The 18521-nt window shown below is 38.3% G+C and overlaps 1 protein-coding gene across 1 annotated transcript in view; it reads left to right on the top strand.

The window, feature by feature from the left end:
- CDC5L (cell division cycle 5 like) overlaps positions 1-18521 on the top strand; it is a 35319-nt gene that overhangs the window by 4444 nt on the left and 12354 nt on the right. Inside the window, exons 4-14 of the mRNA XM_033005037.2 lie at positions 158-285; positions 1119-1218; positions 1321-1539; positions 2674-2818; positions 2936-3124; positions 4548-4696; positions 7305-7467; positions 8911-9075; positions 10624-10704; positions 11056-11301; positions 13988-14185. Of these exons, the coding sequence (XP_032860928.2) occupies positions 158-285; positions 1119-1218; positions 1321-1539; positions 2674-2818; positions 2936-3124; positions 4548-4696; positions 7305-7467; positions 8911-9075; positions 10624-10704; positions 11056-11301; positions 13988-14185 (1783 nt within the window). The remainder of the gene's footprint in view (positions 1-157; positions 286-1118; positions 1219-1320; positions 1540-2673; positions 2819-2935; positions 3125-4547; positions 4697-7304; positions 7468-8910; positions 9076-10623; positions 10705-11055; positions 11302-13987; positions 14186-18521) is intronic.

Raw genomic sequence — 18521 nt, 5'->3', positions numbered from 1 at the left:
AATCTTTTCTACAATAATTGTGTAACAAGTTTAATGCATAGTACATAGTACAACATTACTTTTTTTTTTATCACTCTTTAGGGACACTTAAGGGATTGTTATGAGCCTGGGGGGAAAACAGAGATCCAGTTGTGACATACATACAATGTGTTTTTAGGGACAAAGCTGCTCAGAGAGACAATGAGGAAGAAACTGCTGATGATCCTCGGAAACTTAAACCTGGAGAAATTGATCCAAATCCAGAAACCAAACCAGCCAGGCCAGATCCTATTGACATGGATGAAGGTAAGATAGGAGTTTGTCTACCATTTTTGACAGAAATCTGATCTTTCTGATTATTCCTTTTACATGGCCTCTGTACCCTGTATGTCTTTTGTCTTTTTTTTCCTCCATCCCCTGATCATTTTTTCTTACTGATTTTGCCAGTCATTTATGCTTTCTCAGTTTTCTTTTCTTGGTGTGTTTTCTGCTTTCTGATCTGTTTTCATCATCTCTTACCATGACTGACCGTTCTTTGCTTTGACAACTGCTTTGCTTGTTTCCATTCATATTTCCGTATCTTCATCTTTTCCCATCAGCTCATACCTCCCAGATGAATCTGTGCTGAAGTACAAGATGACTACATGACTTTTTTCCCTTGCATATAGCTATGTTTTGAACTAAAAAATAAACATTACTAAAATCCCATGAATGGACCAGCAGTGTTTTTGAACAGTCACAGGTTCACAAACAAAGTGCTCTTGGATCTGGATGTAAATGGAATGAACAAGTTCTCTAATATAGTACTCTCAGATGAAGATGTAAATGAAATTATAATTTCATTGAAGTGGTCAGTTTGCCTCTTTATGTAAATGTTTTTATTTGCTGCAGATACTAGTTGAATTATTTTCTTAATTCTGAATTTCTATTTTTTTTCTTAAAGTCTTCATTTCATCTGGCCAATGATTTAGCAAATACATTGGAGGAACTTGTAGAAAACTACTTTAGCAGTCATGCAGAATGCCTGTGAAAACATTGATTCATTCAGCTTTTAAAGATTGCTTTCTGATCTTAATACCACTTTTTTCCTTACATCTTTAAGTGGAAATTCATAGCTGTATTTATCTGTACTGTTGTAGATGAACTTGAAATGCTGTCTGAAGCTAGAGCTCGTCTGGCTAATACACAAGGAAAGAAGGCCAAAAGAAAAGCAAGAGAGAAGCAGCTGGAAGAAGCTAGGTAAACTTAGGCTTCGTTTCATATAAGTACTACTAGATTTGAGGATACAGGAGCCACCTAGAGGTATGTACTTTAATTCACGTAGTGTTGCTGTTTCTTTAGACGGCTTGCTGCGCTCCAGAAAAGACGAGAACTTCGGGCTGCTGGAATTGAGATCCAGAAGAAAAGAAAAAAGAAGAGAGGTGTGGATTATAATGCAGAAATTCCATTTGAAAAGAAGCCTGCCCCTGGTTTTTATGATACATCAGAGGAAAACTACCAGTCCCTGGATGCAGATTTCAGGAAGCTACGTCAGCAAGACCTGGATGGAGAATTAAGATCGTAAGTGTGTGTTATACTAAGGAGGGAAGAGTGTATTTGAAAAAAACCCCATATACCTAAGTGCTAAGTCCTGGAAGTGTCTGAAATATAACATGGGCAAGTGTTGTATTTTCTGTGGGACAGGTACTAGTGCAGGTTTCTTCTGCCTTTTCAGTCACCTGTATTTTTTATCTTTCTAAAAGGTCTAGTTTATCTTTTATCCATGAGAATAAAGTTCCTCATGCACATTCTTGCTCTCTAAATGGAAATCTTAAGTTTTTTGAGGTTCATTTTCATTTAGCAGTAGGTATGCTCGTGTGTTTGTAATCCCTTCTCCAGGTCATAACACTTTTAAAATTGCTTACAGGAGTAGGTTTTACTTGTAGTATTACTTTTGATGGAATTGTTCTAAAGTAGAATCTCCTTAAATGCTTAATTTCTCCCACTCCCCCCAAAAATCACAAAGCATGCTGTTGAGAAATTAAATGGCCATCTTCATAACGAGCAGTATGATGCATATTTAATTGTACTATTCATTTGCCACTACTTGTGTCAACTGCTCTTTACTGAGAGAACAGGTCCAGTAAAACATGATCTGCTTTATTAGCTTGCAATCTAATTGATCCTTTGTGCTTTGTTCAGAAGGTCTGACAGGAGCTTCAAACTGAAGCTTATGATTTCACAGGCTGGCTCTATTGCTGTTTGAAGAAAATACCATTTTTGTTAAATATTGAAGAGAAATTGGTTCTCATATCTCACACAAAATGTTCATCTTCCCTTAACAGCTGCTGTAGAAAAAGGGACTGATCACATCCTCTAATTCTTGCTGTCTAAATTCTTGGACTGTCATCTTTTTCTTGCTCCAGTGACTGTTGCAGATGAAGGTGGCTGTTGACTGTAGCTGAAGCAGCCACCTGTTGCCTAATTCCATAATTTAGAAGCATTACACTGCCTGTTGTAGGTTCTGCTGCAAGATCTGCAGACCATATCTAATCACTTGTCTTCTGCACCACAAAGTGGTTCACTCTTCTTGCAACGTTTTATTTCAGCATATCCAACTTTTGGCTAGGGTGCAGGCTTTCTCTCTTTGCTTGTTTGTTTTATTTTGTAGCTGTTCTGTGTGTTCTAAAATGATTCTCTTATCCATAATGACAGAGAACGGGAGGGAAGAGAGCGCAAAAAAGACAAACAACATATGAAACGGAAAAAAGAGTCAGACTTGCCTTCAGCTATTCTACAGACCAGTGGCGTGTCAGAATTTACCAAAAAGAGAAGTAAACTAGTGCTTCCAGCTCCTCAGGTAAGCTGTTCAGTTATCAATGAATGACTTATAAGGACAGTGCCAATCAATGTTTTATCAAATGGATTTCACGATTGTATTTTATCTTACAATGCCTTGGAATTTTCTCTTTTAAAGATATCTGATACAGAACTTGAAGAAGTTGTAAAAGTAGGCCAGGCGAGTGAGATTGCACGCCAGACTGCCGAGGAATCTGGAATTACAAACTCAGCTTCCAGCACTCTTCTGTCTGAATATAATGTGACCAACAACAGCATAGCACTAAGGACTCCCAAAACTCCAGCAGCACAAGACAGGATCCTGCAGGTAGAGTATAAATGTACAGGACGGGATTTAATTTTAGTGCAGTGGTCAACTGAATAGAAGGTGTAAGTACCATAGAAACATTCCCTAGATTATGTGTGGTACTGGGGTTTGAACTGACACTTGATCTTCAGGACACACGGAAAGGCATAGAAGCAGATCTACTTCTGTCTGATCACTTCTCACCATACTTTAAAATAATATATCCTTTTTTTTTTTTTAAGTATTATGTATTGTGTGCAACTGTTAGCATTAACCATTCTCCTGTTGTCATATCATTTCCCCTTGTCTTGGGTACCTGTCAGCATCAAAGCTGTATATGGTGTTCTTGTCTTTGAAACAGTATCTTCTCTGTTGTTTCCTACTTAGCTTTGCTCTTCATTTTTTACTTCAGTTAACAAGAAGTAATTAACTGCAACAATACAAGAATATTTTCCTAGCACTTTACTGTCTTAAAACCACTTAAGACAAGGGTGGTCAAAAACCTACCTTTGCAACCTCTGGATTAGATTTGTATTACACTGATTGTGCGAGTGTCGGTTCTTTCAAAAATTGATGGTGTTGCATAATGTTTTGTTTAGTGTGGGGAAATGTCTAAATGAAATCAGTGCAGCTAGTGTTTAAAACAAACAAACAACCCCCCCCCCCATGTTGGTAATGAGCTGTATTTTAACAGTTTCGTGATAGGAGAAAAGAGGAAGGTCCTAACTCTACAGATCATGACCTAAGTCTCTCTGCAGTGTTTTCAGGTCATGTTCACCTTCAGATGGAGTACTCTGACGTCATATATGTTGCAGTATTATGCATATACACAGTTGTGTAGATGGATTGCTAGTCTTCTGAGAATATAATTGTTACATGCAGTAGTTTCATTACCGCAAGTCATTTCAGAGTGCTTTAATTCTTCATTGTAAAAAGGAAAAATAGAATAAAAAAAATACAGGGAGGATTCATAGAATCCCCAGTTGATCATGGACCAAAAATCTGAATAGTGACCATCTCTCTTGGAACATTCTTTTTGAAGTGCAATTTGGCTAAACTTCATTGATGTTGGATTTCAGAGTGCAAGTGTGTTATTCTCTCTGAAAATCAGGATCCTTAGAATGACTTGAGTCTTCAGTCACTAATAAATCTTTCAAATCTGTGGAGTCTAGCAAACTGAAGTAAGTTGAAAATTAAGTAACCCACTGAATTCTGCAGCTCCAATTTATAATATATTTTACTGCAAATGAAGAATAAATCCCTTTCAGTGGAACAGTAGGGTTTGTAAATACCAATGTACGGGTGTTAAACTTTTTCCACAAACTGATTGATATTGAAATAACTCTTCAGCTGTTCTTACGGCTACTGAACCTGTTAAACACAAATAGTACAGCAAGACTGTGAAAGTCTTAATGATACACTGTCTGTGTTGTCTGTTACACAGGAAGCACAGAATTTGATGGCTCTCACAAATGTGGATACGCCCCTGAAAGGAGGTCTTAACACTCCTTTGCATGAAAGTGACTTTTCAGGGGTAACACCACAGAAACAGGTTGTTCAGACTCCGAATACTGTGCTTTCCACACCCTTCAGGTAAAGCAGGCTCGTTTCCTAATGGGTGCTTGGTTGGGCATGTATCGGGTGGAGGTGGGTGGAGGGAGCAGATTGCAATGTGTGAGAGGGTGGGTTTTGATCAGTGCTTCAAAACAAATTCATTTTATTTCAGGCCACTGTTGTACAACCTTCTCCTTCTCTGTGTCCTTTGCAAGCTCAGACATACCATTCTCATCTGTATTTGTACAGTGTGTAGCTCACTGGAGTTTTGCTCAAAAATGAGGTCTTCTGTGGTCTGGAGCAATATAAATTATACTGGAGTAATACAGGAATATAAATAGTTAGATGGAGTGTCATTCTGTATGTGGATCCTAGCCTTTCCAAAGTATTACCTCTGAGTCAGAGGTGTGGGAAGTCACTTAGCCAAACCCACACTGAATTTTTGAAAAGCTGGAGTAAATATTTTATAAGCCATATATATCCAAAATAAAATATTTCTTATATTGCCAATCTAAATAGTATGGAATTGGTGGTTTAACTCTTACAGCGGGTCCTGAATAAATATATATCCCACAAATGCCAAGTACCATACAGCTAAAAAATCTTACACTTGGTACATTTTGTCTGTCAGTCTTTTCAACTTAGGTTCTAATTTTACTTGTATCGTGCTAGTAGGAAAAGTGGGGAATTAAGTAAAAAGGACCTTTATCGCAGCTTTTCAAAAGCAGCTTTATTTTGTTGTTTAAAAGCTGTGTGCAAAACCCCTGCTCTTGATTGGATCTACATAAATGAATCCTTTTCTGGAGATCTACTGGTGTCATTGTGGTGCAGAATGAATGTAGAGCTTGGCCTGGAGTGATCTGGCTGTTCATTTGGATTAGTTTATATTAAAAAATATAAAGACATTCTAATTTTGTTGTTTGTTAGTTGGGTTTTTTGTTTGTTTGTTTGTGGTTGTTTGTTAGCTTCTGAAGTTGAGTTGCACATGGATGTATGATACCTATGTATCAGCTTGGCTTGGTTGCAGAAATATTGTATCAGTGTAAAAATCCAAGACCTTGAGCAGAGAGAAAAATAATAAATCCATTAAGTGGTTAAAAATAAATAAAGGGAAGCCATAACTTTTTAAGGAAGCATAATTGTAAAACAGAGCCATCATCTTATTCTTATGGCCTGAAGACCAAATATTTAATTTAAGTACACTAGGATGGTATGAAATTTGTAATATTTTGATGCAAGGATTTTATGGAAGTTATTGCCTTTCATTAGGTTGTTTTGTTTTGGTTTGTTTTTTTTTCCCACATCCTACTTACAAGAATTTTCATAAAAGGTATTAAATTGAAAATTGTAATAGGGTTTTAAACACTGCATGAAACTGAAACAACTAGAAAAAAATCCATCCTGCTTCCTTGGAAGTTGTTTCTTCTGGAAAGTCAGCATAAAACTTTTTTCTACTAGTATAATCAACAAAGTAAATCTATCCTATGAAATACTTATTTGAAAACATAAAAAATAATTTTGTTTTTTTCTCGTGTGTGTCCTCTTGCAAATGTTATTGCTTGTATTAGTTATTCTAAATGAGAGGTCATAAAAAAATTGTGAACAACCTCAAGCAAGAGGAAAGCATCACTTGCCTCTTACAGACATACCTGGTAAATAAGGCACTGGTGTAGCCCTTAAACGACGACCAGTAGCATGTGTCAGGCCACATACACAGTTGGGTGTATCATGTTACTGTCACTACAGTATTACAGTAGCTAGAAGTGGAAATGATGTATTAAATCATCTTGTCCGTTGTCCAGTATCTGGCTGCCAGGGTTATTCTCTACAGGACACATACTTGTCTTTGCTATCTCAAAATATTTACATAGGCGTAGATGAGTACCATAATGTAGGCTTTTTTCTAAAAGTTCTTCCCCTTCCTGAACTTGTTTTCTTTGAGACATTTAACAGTGCCTTATCAGTTTATTATTATTATCACTATGTGAAATCTCGTTATAGGTTGGCAAGAAAACTCGTGACTATATCCAAAACAATGTCGGCATGCCATTCATGTAGTAGGTTATTGGGATAGAGAACGTTATTTTCTCTCAATCTAGAGGAGAAGCATCTGAGGCCCACAAAATCTGAGACTTAATGCATTTTGCCTCATCTAGGTGCTTAAAAGTAATTATTGTAATGTAATTATTCCTTCAGTAATCAGTGAAAGCAAAGAGGCATCTTCAAAGTGATTGGTTCCATTGTGAGAAGGGACAGCTGTTAAATCAGATTAATTCAGAGTGAATGGCTTGCCACAGGTGGTAGGGAAATTAGAGCCTGCAGTTAAAATCCCGAGTACTGTATCCTATAATAGTGCCTGGTGACTGGCTAATCTCTTCTCTCAAAGCTAGCAGTGGGAGTTTGTATTGATGTAGTTCCTGAAACTTCTCTTAGCATAATACTGTGCCTAGATTTCAGCTTGACAAGTCATTGGTTACACCTTGACAGGTGGATTCTTCTAATTGCATTTTATAGTTTCACTTCCTCACAAGAAAAAATCTAGATTGAATTTATTAACAGTATTTACGTAATTTTTGCAGCATTCCAACTTCTGTAAGTAGAGCCCTGTAGGAAAAAAAATAAATAACTGTATCTGCACTTCCTCTAGAACACCTTCTCATGGACCAGAAGGCTTAACTCCTCGTGGAGGACTAACTCCTAAACCTGTGGTTGGAACAACTCCTGGTAGAACTCCCCTACGTGACAAATTGAACATCAACCCGGAAGAGGGAATGGCAGATTACAGTGACCCATCTTATGCAAAACAAATGGTAAGAAGTACTTAAGAAGTAGAAATCAGTGCTCTATTAATTTTCAGGATTTTTAATTCTCATCTCCTGAACAGAATTTTATTTTATAATAAAAGCAAGTTATTTCTACCACTTGTCTACAGGTCTGTACTCATCACCTGATAAAATCAAGTCTTTATTTGAAAGAACAGAAATCTTGCCACTTCGAATGGCTTTCAGTGTGCTCAGTGAAAGCACTCTAAAGCTATTTGTCAAAGAAGACGTAGTTAAATTTCAGTCCTACTTGTATCTTTGAAGCTGAGCAGGAAATACACCTCAAGCAAAGGTTCATTTTTCTTGCAAGCCTACAGAGCCCTCAAATCCCTCATCAGCTTGGCTTCCCAGTTTACCTACAGGACCTTTCATCAGTCTGTTGTGCTGACACTTTGCTGAAGGAGTTTAATTTTTGCCATTAGGAGCACTTGGTTTTGAGATGTCCAGTAATCTGAGTCCCATCCAGATTCTTTCATCGCCTTTGGCAACAGATGTTTCCATTCTTGGAGATTCAGCCAGATGTACCCTGCCAATTAGATGTGGTATAAAAGGGCATATATCTAATAGGTAGCACCTTGGGAACTCTTTTTATGTGGCTGATTCTGCAGCCTTAACTGTGGCTTTGAATATCTCCCACTAGAGCTATTGACGTTTTTCTTTTTGGGCCAACTAAGGATATCTCCTTCAAGTTTTAGACATGTTCGTCTTGCAAAAATGACTCTTCAAGTTCAGAATTTTATATTTCCTCATAGCTTGAAGGACAAGGTTTATTTGATGTCCTTATACTTACTTTGATTCTGTCTTAGCCTTTTTATAGTAAAAAGTCTTTCTACTGCTAGAAGGAAAACTGGGGCTTCAGTTTCCTGATGGACTGCACTGGTTTCCAGATCTGGTGCTGTTTGTCTCATTTTTGTACTTGTGCCATAATCCACAGGTTTGTGATCAATTGCAAGGAAAAAAAGTTCCAGTTAGGCTTGCAAGTACCCTTGTGTCCATTGTCAGTGTGGACACATTTTCACATATTTTGAATTTCCTTAAAGCCATTTATGTGAGTCTCCACTGCTGTATGGAAACTACTGGGAGGTGAAGGTGCCATGCTGTTGTTTTACTTGAGTGTATTTCAGCCCGTTTGAAGATTAGATTAGCTGTCTTTAAGGAAGTTGTCTGTTGGTTTTTAGTATCAGATATTTTCTGTGCTTAGTAATGCATAAACTCTGGGGTGATGGTCTGTAGGCCTGCCTGGGTTAGTTACATGACCCCTTTGTCAGACTTCAGAGATTTTGTTTCTTTTGGCTTTGTAGCAGACTAAGATGGTTCGATAATATTAGTTGTGTATTGTTCATGTCTGTTAATGTAGGTAAATGGAATTTGATTGTGTTGCACTTTAGTTCATGAATCCAGAAGCATTATATCCTACTGTTATTTCAACAGGAGAGAGAGTCTCGTGAACACCTGCGTCTTGGACTTATGGCCCTTCCTGCTCCAAAGAATGACTTTGAGATTGTTTTACCTGAAAATGCAGAAAAAGAACTTGAGGAACATGAAGTAGATGAAAGCTTTGTAGAAGATACTGCTGATATAGATGCCCGCAAGCAGGTAGGTGTGTGTGATGCAGATAAAGCCTTTTGTTTAAAATCAAGTATGTTCCTTGTATGGCTCCCATAGTTTCACACCTGTTTAGTGGAAGTGGTACAGCTTCTACAGGATAACTAAGTAAAATGTACCCATTTTCTGTGCTGCTATCAGAGTATGCACACACAGAGGCTAAATCACTTTTTTCTCTGAATACTTAATTTGTTAATGTTGTGTTTCACATGTAATTTTTTACAACGCAGTCTCTAAGAGCGTGTATATCCTGCCTCCTATGTTGTCCCCCAAAAGATAAAAATATAATTAGAAGCTTTTTTCTACAGAGGCACATGTTTGATTTTAAGCATGTGAGAATTGTGGGGGTTTTTTGTTTTTCAATTTCAGATTGTTCTCTCAAGGTTAAAAGTTACTGTTGGTGAAAAGTAAGACTGGTACATACAAGTTCAGGCAGGCTGGTAGCACACAGATAGAAATCTGCCATTCAGTGAATTGGTCCCTTTTGTATGACTTGTACGACAAGATTGCCCAGACAGCCAAGTTGTGAATGGGTCTTGGTTTTTTGTTTTGTTTTGTTTTTTTCTTTTTTTTTTTTTTTCAGAATCAAGGCTGGATGAAGTGCTAGCTTAAGTTCTGCTGGTTAAATAGCTGTACTGGCCAGTAATTAGAGACACTTTACATTTTTCTGTTTGTAAGAACAGTCCCTTTTCTATTCATTGCTTATCCTAATTTTTGTGATGCAAATCCATTTTTGTTATATACCTTCAAATAAATGTTTTTTTTTTTAGTTCAGAGGGATTTTTGCCAATGATTGTGCTTTGACAAGTGAACAAAATATTAAAAAAAAAATCCAATGCTCTGGTATCTTCTAACATGAGCATTTCCTAGAATTTGATTCCTAGCGTGTCCCATTTTGAGAAGAAACATATTATATACATATATATGCATGTCTTGTGCATACACACCCTAATAAAATGTCTGAATAAATACAGATAATTTATGTGTGTAGAATAGATAAAAGAATTTGAGTTGTAATATCATAGAATAGCATCCTGACTTTCAAATGAAGGTGTGACATGGCTGGGATTAGAACATGGAAGATCTTGGTCATTGTTCCTGAAGTTTTAGACAACACTGCCTTTTCATGTTATTTATTGCCTGAAGTGGAATGTTAGGAGAAATCTCATGTTTTTACACTTTCACAAGTTTTGTTTTAGTGAAGTAGTTACTCTGTGTCATTGAAGAGGACAATTAGACTCTTAAATTTGCAGCCAGGACTCTTTCTTTTCCTGGTGGATTTCATGTCTGGAGAAATAGAGCAGTTGTCGATGTGGGGAAATTTGTAAAGAATAAAGTCTGCTGGGGTTGAGACTGAAGGAGAATTTGAAGTAAGTAATGATGTCATTACATTATTTGGCTCTGGTTTCATAACATGAATTCTTTATACTTTAAGGAATCTTTGCTGCAGTAATCAATTAGTTTTTATATCACACACGTTTCTAGGAAGAATCTGATTGTATTACAGTAGCTGAAGTAACACTGAGCTTGTTTGCCTAGGCTCTCCGAGATGCAGAGCGTGCGAAGGAACTGAAGAGAATGCACAAAGCTGTTCAGAAGAATCTACCAAGGCCCTCGGAAGTAAGTGGAAACAAAGCTCACTTTTAAGGAAAAAAAGAGAAAATAAAGGTTTTAACCATTATAGGAGGAAATACAGTCTAAGTAGATCATGAGAGAATTAAATCTTTGAGTATGAGTTCAGCATTACAAGAAACTTGCACAAGGAATTTGTCATGAGGAATTTCATATGCACAGATGAAAGCACAGTTGGGTGTTTGGGTTGTTGTATGTGTGTCACACTGCAAGGGATTTTGGCACCTGTTCTGCATGGTTTAGCTGATATAAAAAATTCACACTCAGTTGGAGGTACATAAATTTAATGTGATCTTTGCTGTATATGTTGTTTATGAACTTTTTTTAATTCCTGGGCAGGTTAATGAAACAATACTGAGACCCTTAAATGTGGAACCACCTCTAACAGACTTGCAGAAAAGTGAAGAGCTAATAAAGAAAGAGATGATTACTATGCTCCACTTTGATCTTTTACACCACCCATTTGGAGAACAGCCTAGTAGTAAGAAAGGAAAAGGCCCAGGATTTGGAAGCAACAATGCAGAACATATGGCTTACTTGGAACAAAATCCCTATGAGAAGTTCTCCAAAGAGGATCTCAAGAAGGTGAGAACTGTATGGCCTAATTAGCAGTGACCTAATGTCTCCTTATGTCATGATCCTGTAATCTTGCAAAAAAAGATGGATTCAAGCCTGCGCAGATTTTAGTTGGGAGATCTCCAGAGGGTTGTATGAAGAGCTATAAGGATAATTTAAGTGTACATTCTCTTTTCTGTGGGCTAATGTTAATCCCTCAGCACTCAGCAAAGTGATGAGGGTGCTGTATTTGTCCAGAGGTGTTGTCTTTTAGATACAGTTTTGAATGTGTTGTGATTGCTTATCATTTTAAGTAAGGATAGGAGCTATAATACCCCAACAGCTACCAAATTCTACTTTACTGTTTCTAGAAATTGATGTTAAATCATTGAGACTTTTAACTAGGTGTGATATCCACATTCTGCTGCCTGTGTAGTTTATTAATCCAGAGTTACTAAGCATTTTTTTCGTAGCAGTGCAGACTACATATGACAGTGGTAGCCAGCTTATAATTTAGAGCAGCAAATCAAGTTGTTTAATTATGCTTGTCAAGTTTGATCCAGCAGAGCTGTGCTAGTGCCGAGCCTGCTGGGCTGTGGCAACTGATCTTAAAGCATCCCCAGTTAAAAAGCACTGAATAGGCAGAATAGGTTGTTGCTGGATGAAATGAGTAGGCTGTCTGGGCACTCTGTCCTGTTTTGCATTGTAATCCCAAGTTAAACAGCAGTCCTGTACCAAGGGTTCCGGTTCGGGTTGTTCAATTATTTAAGCAGCTACAGATGTTGCCTTTTGCAGCCAAGTGACAGATAACCAGTTCAGACACACAGTGCTGCGGTTAGCTCTTTCAAAGAGTTTCACCTGTGAAGTTGTGCCAGTAACCTTTGACCAAATGCTTACAGGAATAAAAATGAGTGAAAAGGACCATGGGCCACCAAGTCATCTGTTTTATGCAGACTCCTGCTATCTGAGATTTGCGTTCCAACAATAGCTGAGGTATCTCTACACCTAAATCCCATATTACTTTAAAGTGACTCTGAAGATATACAAGCAGATTTTAAGTCCATCTCCTCGACCATATCTGACTAATGAATCAGGAGCCTAAAATGAGAAACACTGAACAGTATGTTCTTCCAATTTGCTGTTAAATGAAAAATTATACTTGAAAATTTCTGAGCAGGAGAAGTTAAAGATGGAAAATACAGTTAGATCATGAATTTCACCGCCATGCCAGTGTCAGACTGTTCCCTTAGGAACACTCTCTTCAGTGCTTTCTCTGGTTATTTTGAAGTGCACGAGAATTTAGTTTTCTATCTCATCCCTCAGAGACTATTACACAGTCCAGTAGTTTTTGTCTGGAAACTTTCTTAAGAGTCCCTGGAAATTCTGTCTCCTAGCGGATGGGCAGACGTTTTTTGGATCACTTGCTCCTTCTTGCTCTCTAACATTCAGCATAATATTCCCGCTTTGTCTAAAATCAAAGTAAAACAGGAAGTTTTCTGTCTTTGATTTGGGGCTTGTTTGTTTTCCTTTATTTCTTATTTTGTTTTTAGGACATCTTCCTACTAAAATCCCTTCATAAAATGCTTCCTTCTTTTCCTGATGTGTAGTGCTCTTTTGGGAAGGATTAGCAGTGGTGCTAAGCACAGTACACTGAGCTTTTAAAGCTATGGAAGTGGTTTGGTTCCACAACTAAATAGCCTTAAGTAGTTCCTCAGAGTTTACAAATAGAGGCTAATTGAAAGTGAACCTTTATAACATTTAGCTTTGTCAGGTGGGGCTAGTGTATTCCTATTTTATCTGTTTTGACCACAAAGGACAAGTAATTCATGTTCCTTTCCCCAGTATCTCTGGAATCATCTGGTGGTAACCTGAATTACTTCCTGGGCAATATGCTATTACAAAACATATGTCTGCTTGCAGTGAGATATCTACTGCAAATACGGAAATTTCTGGTGCATGTATAAATCCTGTTGAAAGAGAAGCCATGCAGTTTTAACCAGTGAAGTCCAGATTGGCAAAGATACTTTAGTTTTTTACTTCTAAATAAAATTCAGAGGATCTAGGTGCCCATGTAGTTTGGTGGGCCACACTCTTTGTCAGAAATACTAAGAATTGTGAGAACAACATGAATCTTTTCAGTTCACTCTAAGTTACTTTGAGAGCTAAACTGGAAACAGCAGATTGCTCATATCTCACTAGTAGTTCTCTAGCAACAGAATATGTGTTAAAGTCATAGTAGTATTTCCTGCAATGGAGCTTATACAGCTCACCCGTTAATGTTTAGACTTGACTTTCCAGGTTGTGTGGAGAAGGGCAAGCAAAAGGAAATGAAAAGTGATTTTTGCTTCATAAAACAGCTGCTTCTGTCTGTACAGTTCTCTCTTCCCTCAAGGTCCTTGCTTTTATCTCTTCTGCAGCAAGATGAAGTATCTAGCGGTGCCACAGCTTTCATTAGCTACAGCAGAGTGATGTCAGGTTTGGCCAAATTGTATAAAATGAGGGATAGTTGTGCTGTGAGTAGCCTTCTAGCCTGGGTTTCATTTATAATCCACAGCATCTGTGTTAGATTTCATAGTTATCTTAACCTGATGGTGAGCTTTTAGTATGAAAAGAGAAGCTGCCCCTGTGAATTGCACACTGAAGGATTGAAAAGAAGAGGCATTTTCTTGTATCCCGTGTATTGTAACTGCAATTTATTTCTCATCATTTCCAACAGGCACAGGATCTACTGGCACAAGAGATGGAAGTGGTAAAGCAAGGAATGGGGCATGGAGAGCTCTCAAGTGAAGCTTATAACCAGGTGTGGGAAGAATGTTACAGCCAAGTGTTATACCTGCCTGGACAGAGCCGCTACACGAGAGCTAATTTGGCCAGCAAAAAAGACAGGATAGAGTCACTTGAAAAGAGGCTTGAGGTCAGTGTCACTTTTTTCTGCTTTTTGCACCTGCTTTTTTTTTTACTTTTAAATTTCTCCCCATGTGTTTTGTTTCTTTTTTGTATAAAAGTTACAGGCTACTTTATAAATCATTCAGGTCTTTAGGTGGGATTCCTTTGAAAAGGTTGTCAAGGAATGCTCCTAGGGAGTTCATGGATGTTCTTGAGGTGTTTAAATCGCCTTCTCTCATCCTCCTCGTTTTCTCAAAATATCCCTAGAGTATTCCCACACACAGTTTCTCTTTGCACTCTTAGCTGTAACATTGCTCATCTCACACTATTTATTCTCACCTGGAGAGAAGGTCAAGTTCAGCTCTCTCTTAATTCCATGTGGATTTTTTGCTGTTTTCTTAATCTCCACTATTAATGGATGAGATACCTGATCTTTCTGTTTTTGCACTTTGGCTCTGATAGTGGCCAGTATGAGATACTTCAGAGAAAGATGCTCAAAAATAACATCTCTGTCCCCAAACTCCTCTCAAGTTCTTTTTCAAACTTAAGATTTGGTTTCTGATTCACTTACATATGTGAAGGTCCAGATACTCCGTCCTGAATTCTTGCTAGAGTGGCATCCTCTGCCAATTCCAGTGATTCCCTCCAAAAAAGAAAACAATGGATGTCTGTGATCCTGTTCCCTTTTATCAGGAAATAGTAGGCTTCCTTATGAGTGCATTTTAAACTCAGATTTTGAGTTTGCTGTTGTGTATTTGCATAACTAATATTTTTTTACAAATACAAAATGCCAGAGATCAGATAGCAACATCTCACCAATCTGCCTGCCTGCAGTTTGAGTACTATGGCAGGGTACTAAGGGACCAGGAACTGAAACTGCATCTTTTTCTGCTGAGTTATGAGATACTGCATTTTCCACTGTCAACACACTTGCATTGTTTTATTCAAAACCCAACAGCCACAGGCCTTAACTCAATGAGGCCTTAAGATTTGGTAGGGTGTCCTGGGATTGAAGGAGTTGTGTGTGGAGAGGAAATCATCTGAGGTATGGTGCACTAAGTAGAAGGCAGCAATTCAAACCCTTTGACATTGATTTCCTTTGCCCTGTCCCATCTCTAGAGCTTGACCCAAACTCTCCACACAAAACACAAAAATATACAGGTTCTTTGATAAAGGGTAAGCTGGTTTTAAGTTGTTTCTTCCCACAGAACATGTGTTTGTTCAGACTTGCAGTAAGTCATTAACTGTCTTCCAAAATACCGTTTTAGAGAGACTTTCAGGCTAAAATATGCAGGCATGAGATTATTTTTTTCCATGGTAAAAGGAAACTTTAAAAAAAAACCCAGTTCTTCTGTATTTAACATCATCATAGCTACTGTTGCTAGAAGTAAACCTCCTCACCAGCTACTACCACAGAAATAACATGAGAGAGGGGCCAGAAAGGCTGAATTTTCACTTGATTCATACGCATGAAATACAGCGTGTGTTTTGTAAAGTCTGTCAGTCAAGAATGTCGTCCAGGTACAGACTCCACAGTTGTTAGTCAGCCACTCTGGCCAGGAGCCGTTCACCTGCACGCAGCCCAGGAGCCGAGCGGTTTAGCGTCAGCGCCGGAGCGCTTGTTGTGCTGCTGCTCACCCGGCAGAGAGCACCATTGCCCTGCCCAACGCTGCCCGTTCTCACACGCACTGCTCTACTCTTATTTTCACAAAAACAAGTATCTGAGCACAGCAGCAGCCAGCTCACATGGCAAGCAGGGGCTGTGCTGGCGTCATGCCAGCAATCTGAGGGCTGTACCTAATTTGTGTACAAATGCTTTTGAAATTTAAATATCTTACGCCCAAAACGACATTAGAAGTGAATTATTAAAGTCACAAAGTCAAACAGTCAAAGTTAGGGAATGCACAAACAGCCATATTCTGGCAGCTTTAATTTGCCTATGCATATGCATTATGAGACAGTCTTTAATTTCATTATTACAGCCCAGTTTTTCCACAGGCTCATTTACTGCACAGGGTGGATGTTACTTGCTTAACAAGTAGCTATTGAATATTTTGTTTTCTCTTTATTGTTCAGTGTGTGGCCCTGTGCCTTTATGCTGCACACTCTTTCTGCAGTCTAAATTGGTTACTTCTGTGTGGGCTTTCCTGTGCTGTTGATTTCTGCTCATCTCCTAATATTTGAGTGAGTAGTTGTTGGTGGTATGCTTCTAAAGAAAGTAAGGTCAAGTCATCCGTTCATCAAACTCCTGTTGCGTTTGTTTTGTAAGTGCTCATTGCTCTGTAGGCATGAGACAGTCACCCAGGAAGCAAAATACAAACCAGGTCTTGCCAAGAAAAAACTGGTTATATTTGCTACAGTGTTGCATGGGACTCCATGGAAGACAGTTAACAAAAGCCAGCTAGCTGTGTCCAAGATCAGTTGCTGCTATCTTGAGACTCCACATCTCACTAATGTAGCTACATCTCTTCAGATTAGCTGTGAGTTTGGAGTGCTGTTAGACCTGACTGGTTGCTTGGTGCACTTCCTGTGAAGTGAGAGAGCAAGCTTGTGTGTGTGTGTTCAAACCACCCACCCCAATTCAGCCAGGCACCCTGGGCCAGCAGAGCTTGCTGTGCCCCACAGCTGCAGGTGCAGTGAAAGTACTGCGCTGTCTTTCTCAACTGTTTGTTGAGTGCACGTGGACTCTTTGCAAAGTTAAATTTGAAATGAAAATCTCTCCCAAATGTGTGCAAAATGCAGCTTAGTGCAGCTCTGTTGCCTGACCTTATTTAAAAGGCCCTCCTAGAAGCAAGATATACATACACAGTTTTCCAAGTATAGGTCACCAGCTGAATAATTTTTTAAATAATAAAAAGCATAGCAGTTTAATGAACAAACATATACAGTGAAAAAAGCACAGAATTTTTTTTTTCATAACCCATTCTCAGCAATGGCACAACCCACCTTCATTTTAGTCTTTTTCCAAGGAATATTGTCAGAAGGCAGTACCAGTTGAAATAGATATTTTAATGGGAAGTATCAGATAATCTTAATGAAAAGCAGGGATATTAGCTCAGCTTCCAGTACCCCAAGGTACTTGCTTGTACTCTTAACTTTGTTTGAGGTAAGAGTAGAAACTGTAAAATAGAGTTTGCTCGCAACAGAAACTGATGTCGGTCAGCTTTTTGGGCTGCTTCTTCTCCTTCATATTGCACCAAGATCATTAAGGGAAAAAAAAAATAAAATCAGAGTTTATAGATACTTGCTGGGGACAGCTGTGCATCGAGTAGTCACTGTCTAATACTTCAATATGGGACTACTAACACCCTGCAGATCTCGTGCAAAAAAAGCCAGCTATTTCTAGAGCTGTGCTCATTGCTCAGAGATTATTGGGTGGATTGATGGCGTGGACAAACAGTCTTTTTCTCTAATTGACCTGGTTTTACTGCCTGCGTGATTTAGTGGTGGCAGCTTTGTATATGTTGACATGACATTTATGTTCCTGAAATTGATGGTGGTATCACAAACAGATTCGTGCTGTTACTGATGAACTTGAGGAGGCAAAGTGGAGCAGTTGTGGAGAGCTTCTGTTTGGCTAGATACCCTGTCCAGGCATCATAATGCACAACTCGGCAACAGTTTTAATATTGGAATGCTCTGCGATGTATTAGTAATACTTTTTCCTTCTTTATTTTGCGGGTTTTGGACTCTTTGACTGTGTTACTTAATGTGTCTTAAGAGTATTATAAGATTACCATGTGAACTTTCTTGCATTATGGATGGGAAGCTTCAGGTCTATGCAAGTGAATCCCTGTTACCTCACTCTGTGTCTCTGGTACAACTTAGATCTGCTTGAATCCTGGTGGAATTTTCTGATCATTCCAGTAGCTTCTAGAAGTCTAGCATATTTGTTCAAGACAAGGCTACACTGCAGAGTAGTCATTTAAGAAGTGGGAGTTTTCTGATGCTCACAGTTGTGTTTAGTAACTGCTTCAGTTCTCGGCAATACCTTGTATTTCCTTCTCTCCCAAGCAATATATTTATAAAGGAAAACGTTCCTATGTAGGGTGTATGTTAAACTAGGAACTTTATCAGATGAAATGAGATAGTTGAGGCATCTATTTAACAAGCTAGTTGCTTCCCTTCATAGTTCATAAAGTTGAAACTTTTTGCCAGCATTACTTTTCCTTTGAAGACAGTTCATAATGTTGGCTTGCAGCATACAAATATTTTTATTAAAACTGTGGTAGTTAACATCATAATTTCAGTTGATTGCTAACTTATAAACACTATTGAAAGTCTGCAGGGGAGGAAGCTCTAGTTACACTGTAGACACAAATCATAGTAAATTATCTATTCTTTGCAATATCCAAGATTCACCA

The sequence above is a fragment of the Tyto alba genome, unplaced genomic scaffold, assembly GCF_018691265.1.
Source record: "Tyto alba isolate M040663 unplaced genomic scaffold, T.alba_DEE_v4.0 Super-Scaffold_40, whole genome shotgun sequence".
Classification (NCBI taxonomy): Eukaryota; Metazoa; Chordata; class Aves; order Strigiformes; family Tytonidae; genus Tyto; species Tyto alba.
This window is presented reverse-complemented; position numbering and strand designations above follow the sequence as displayed.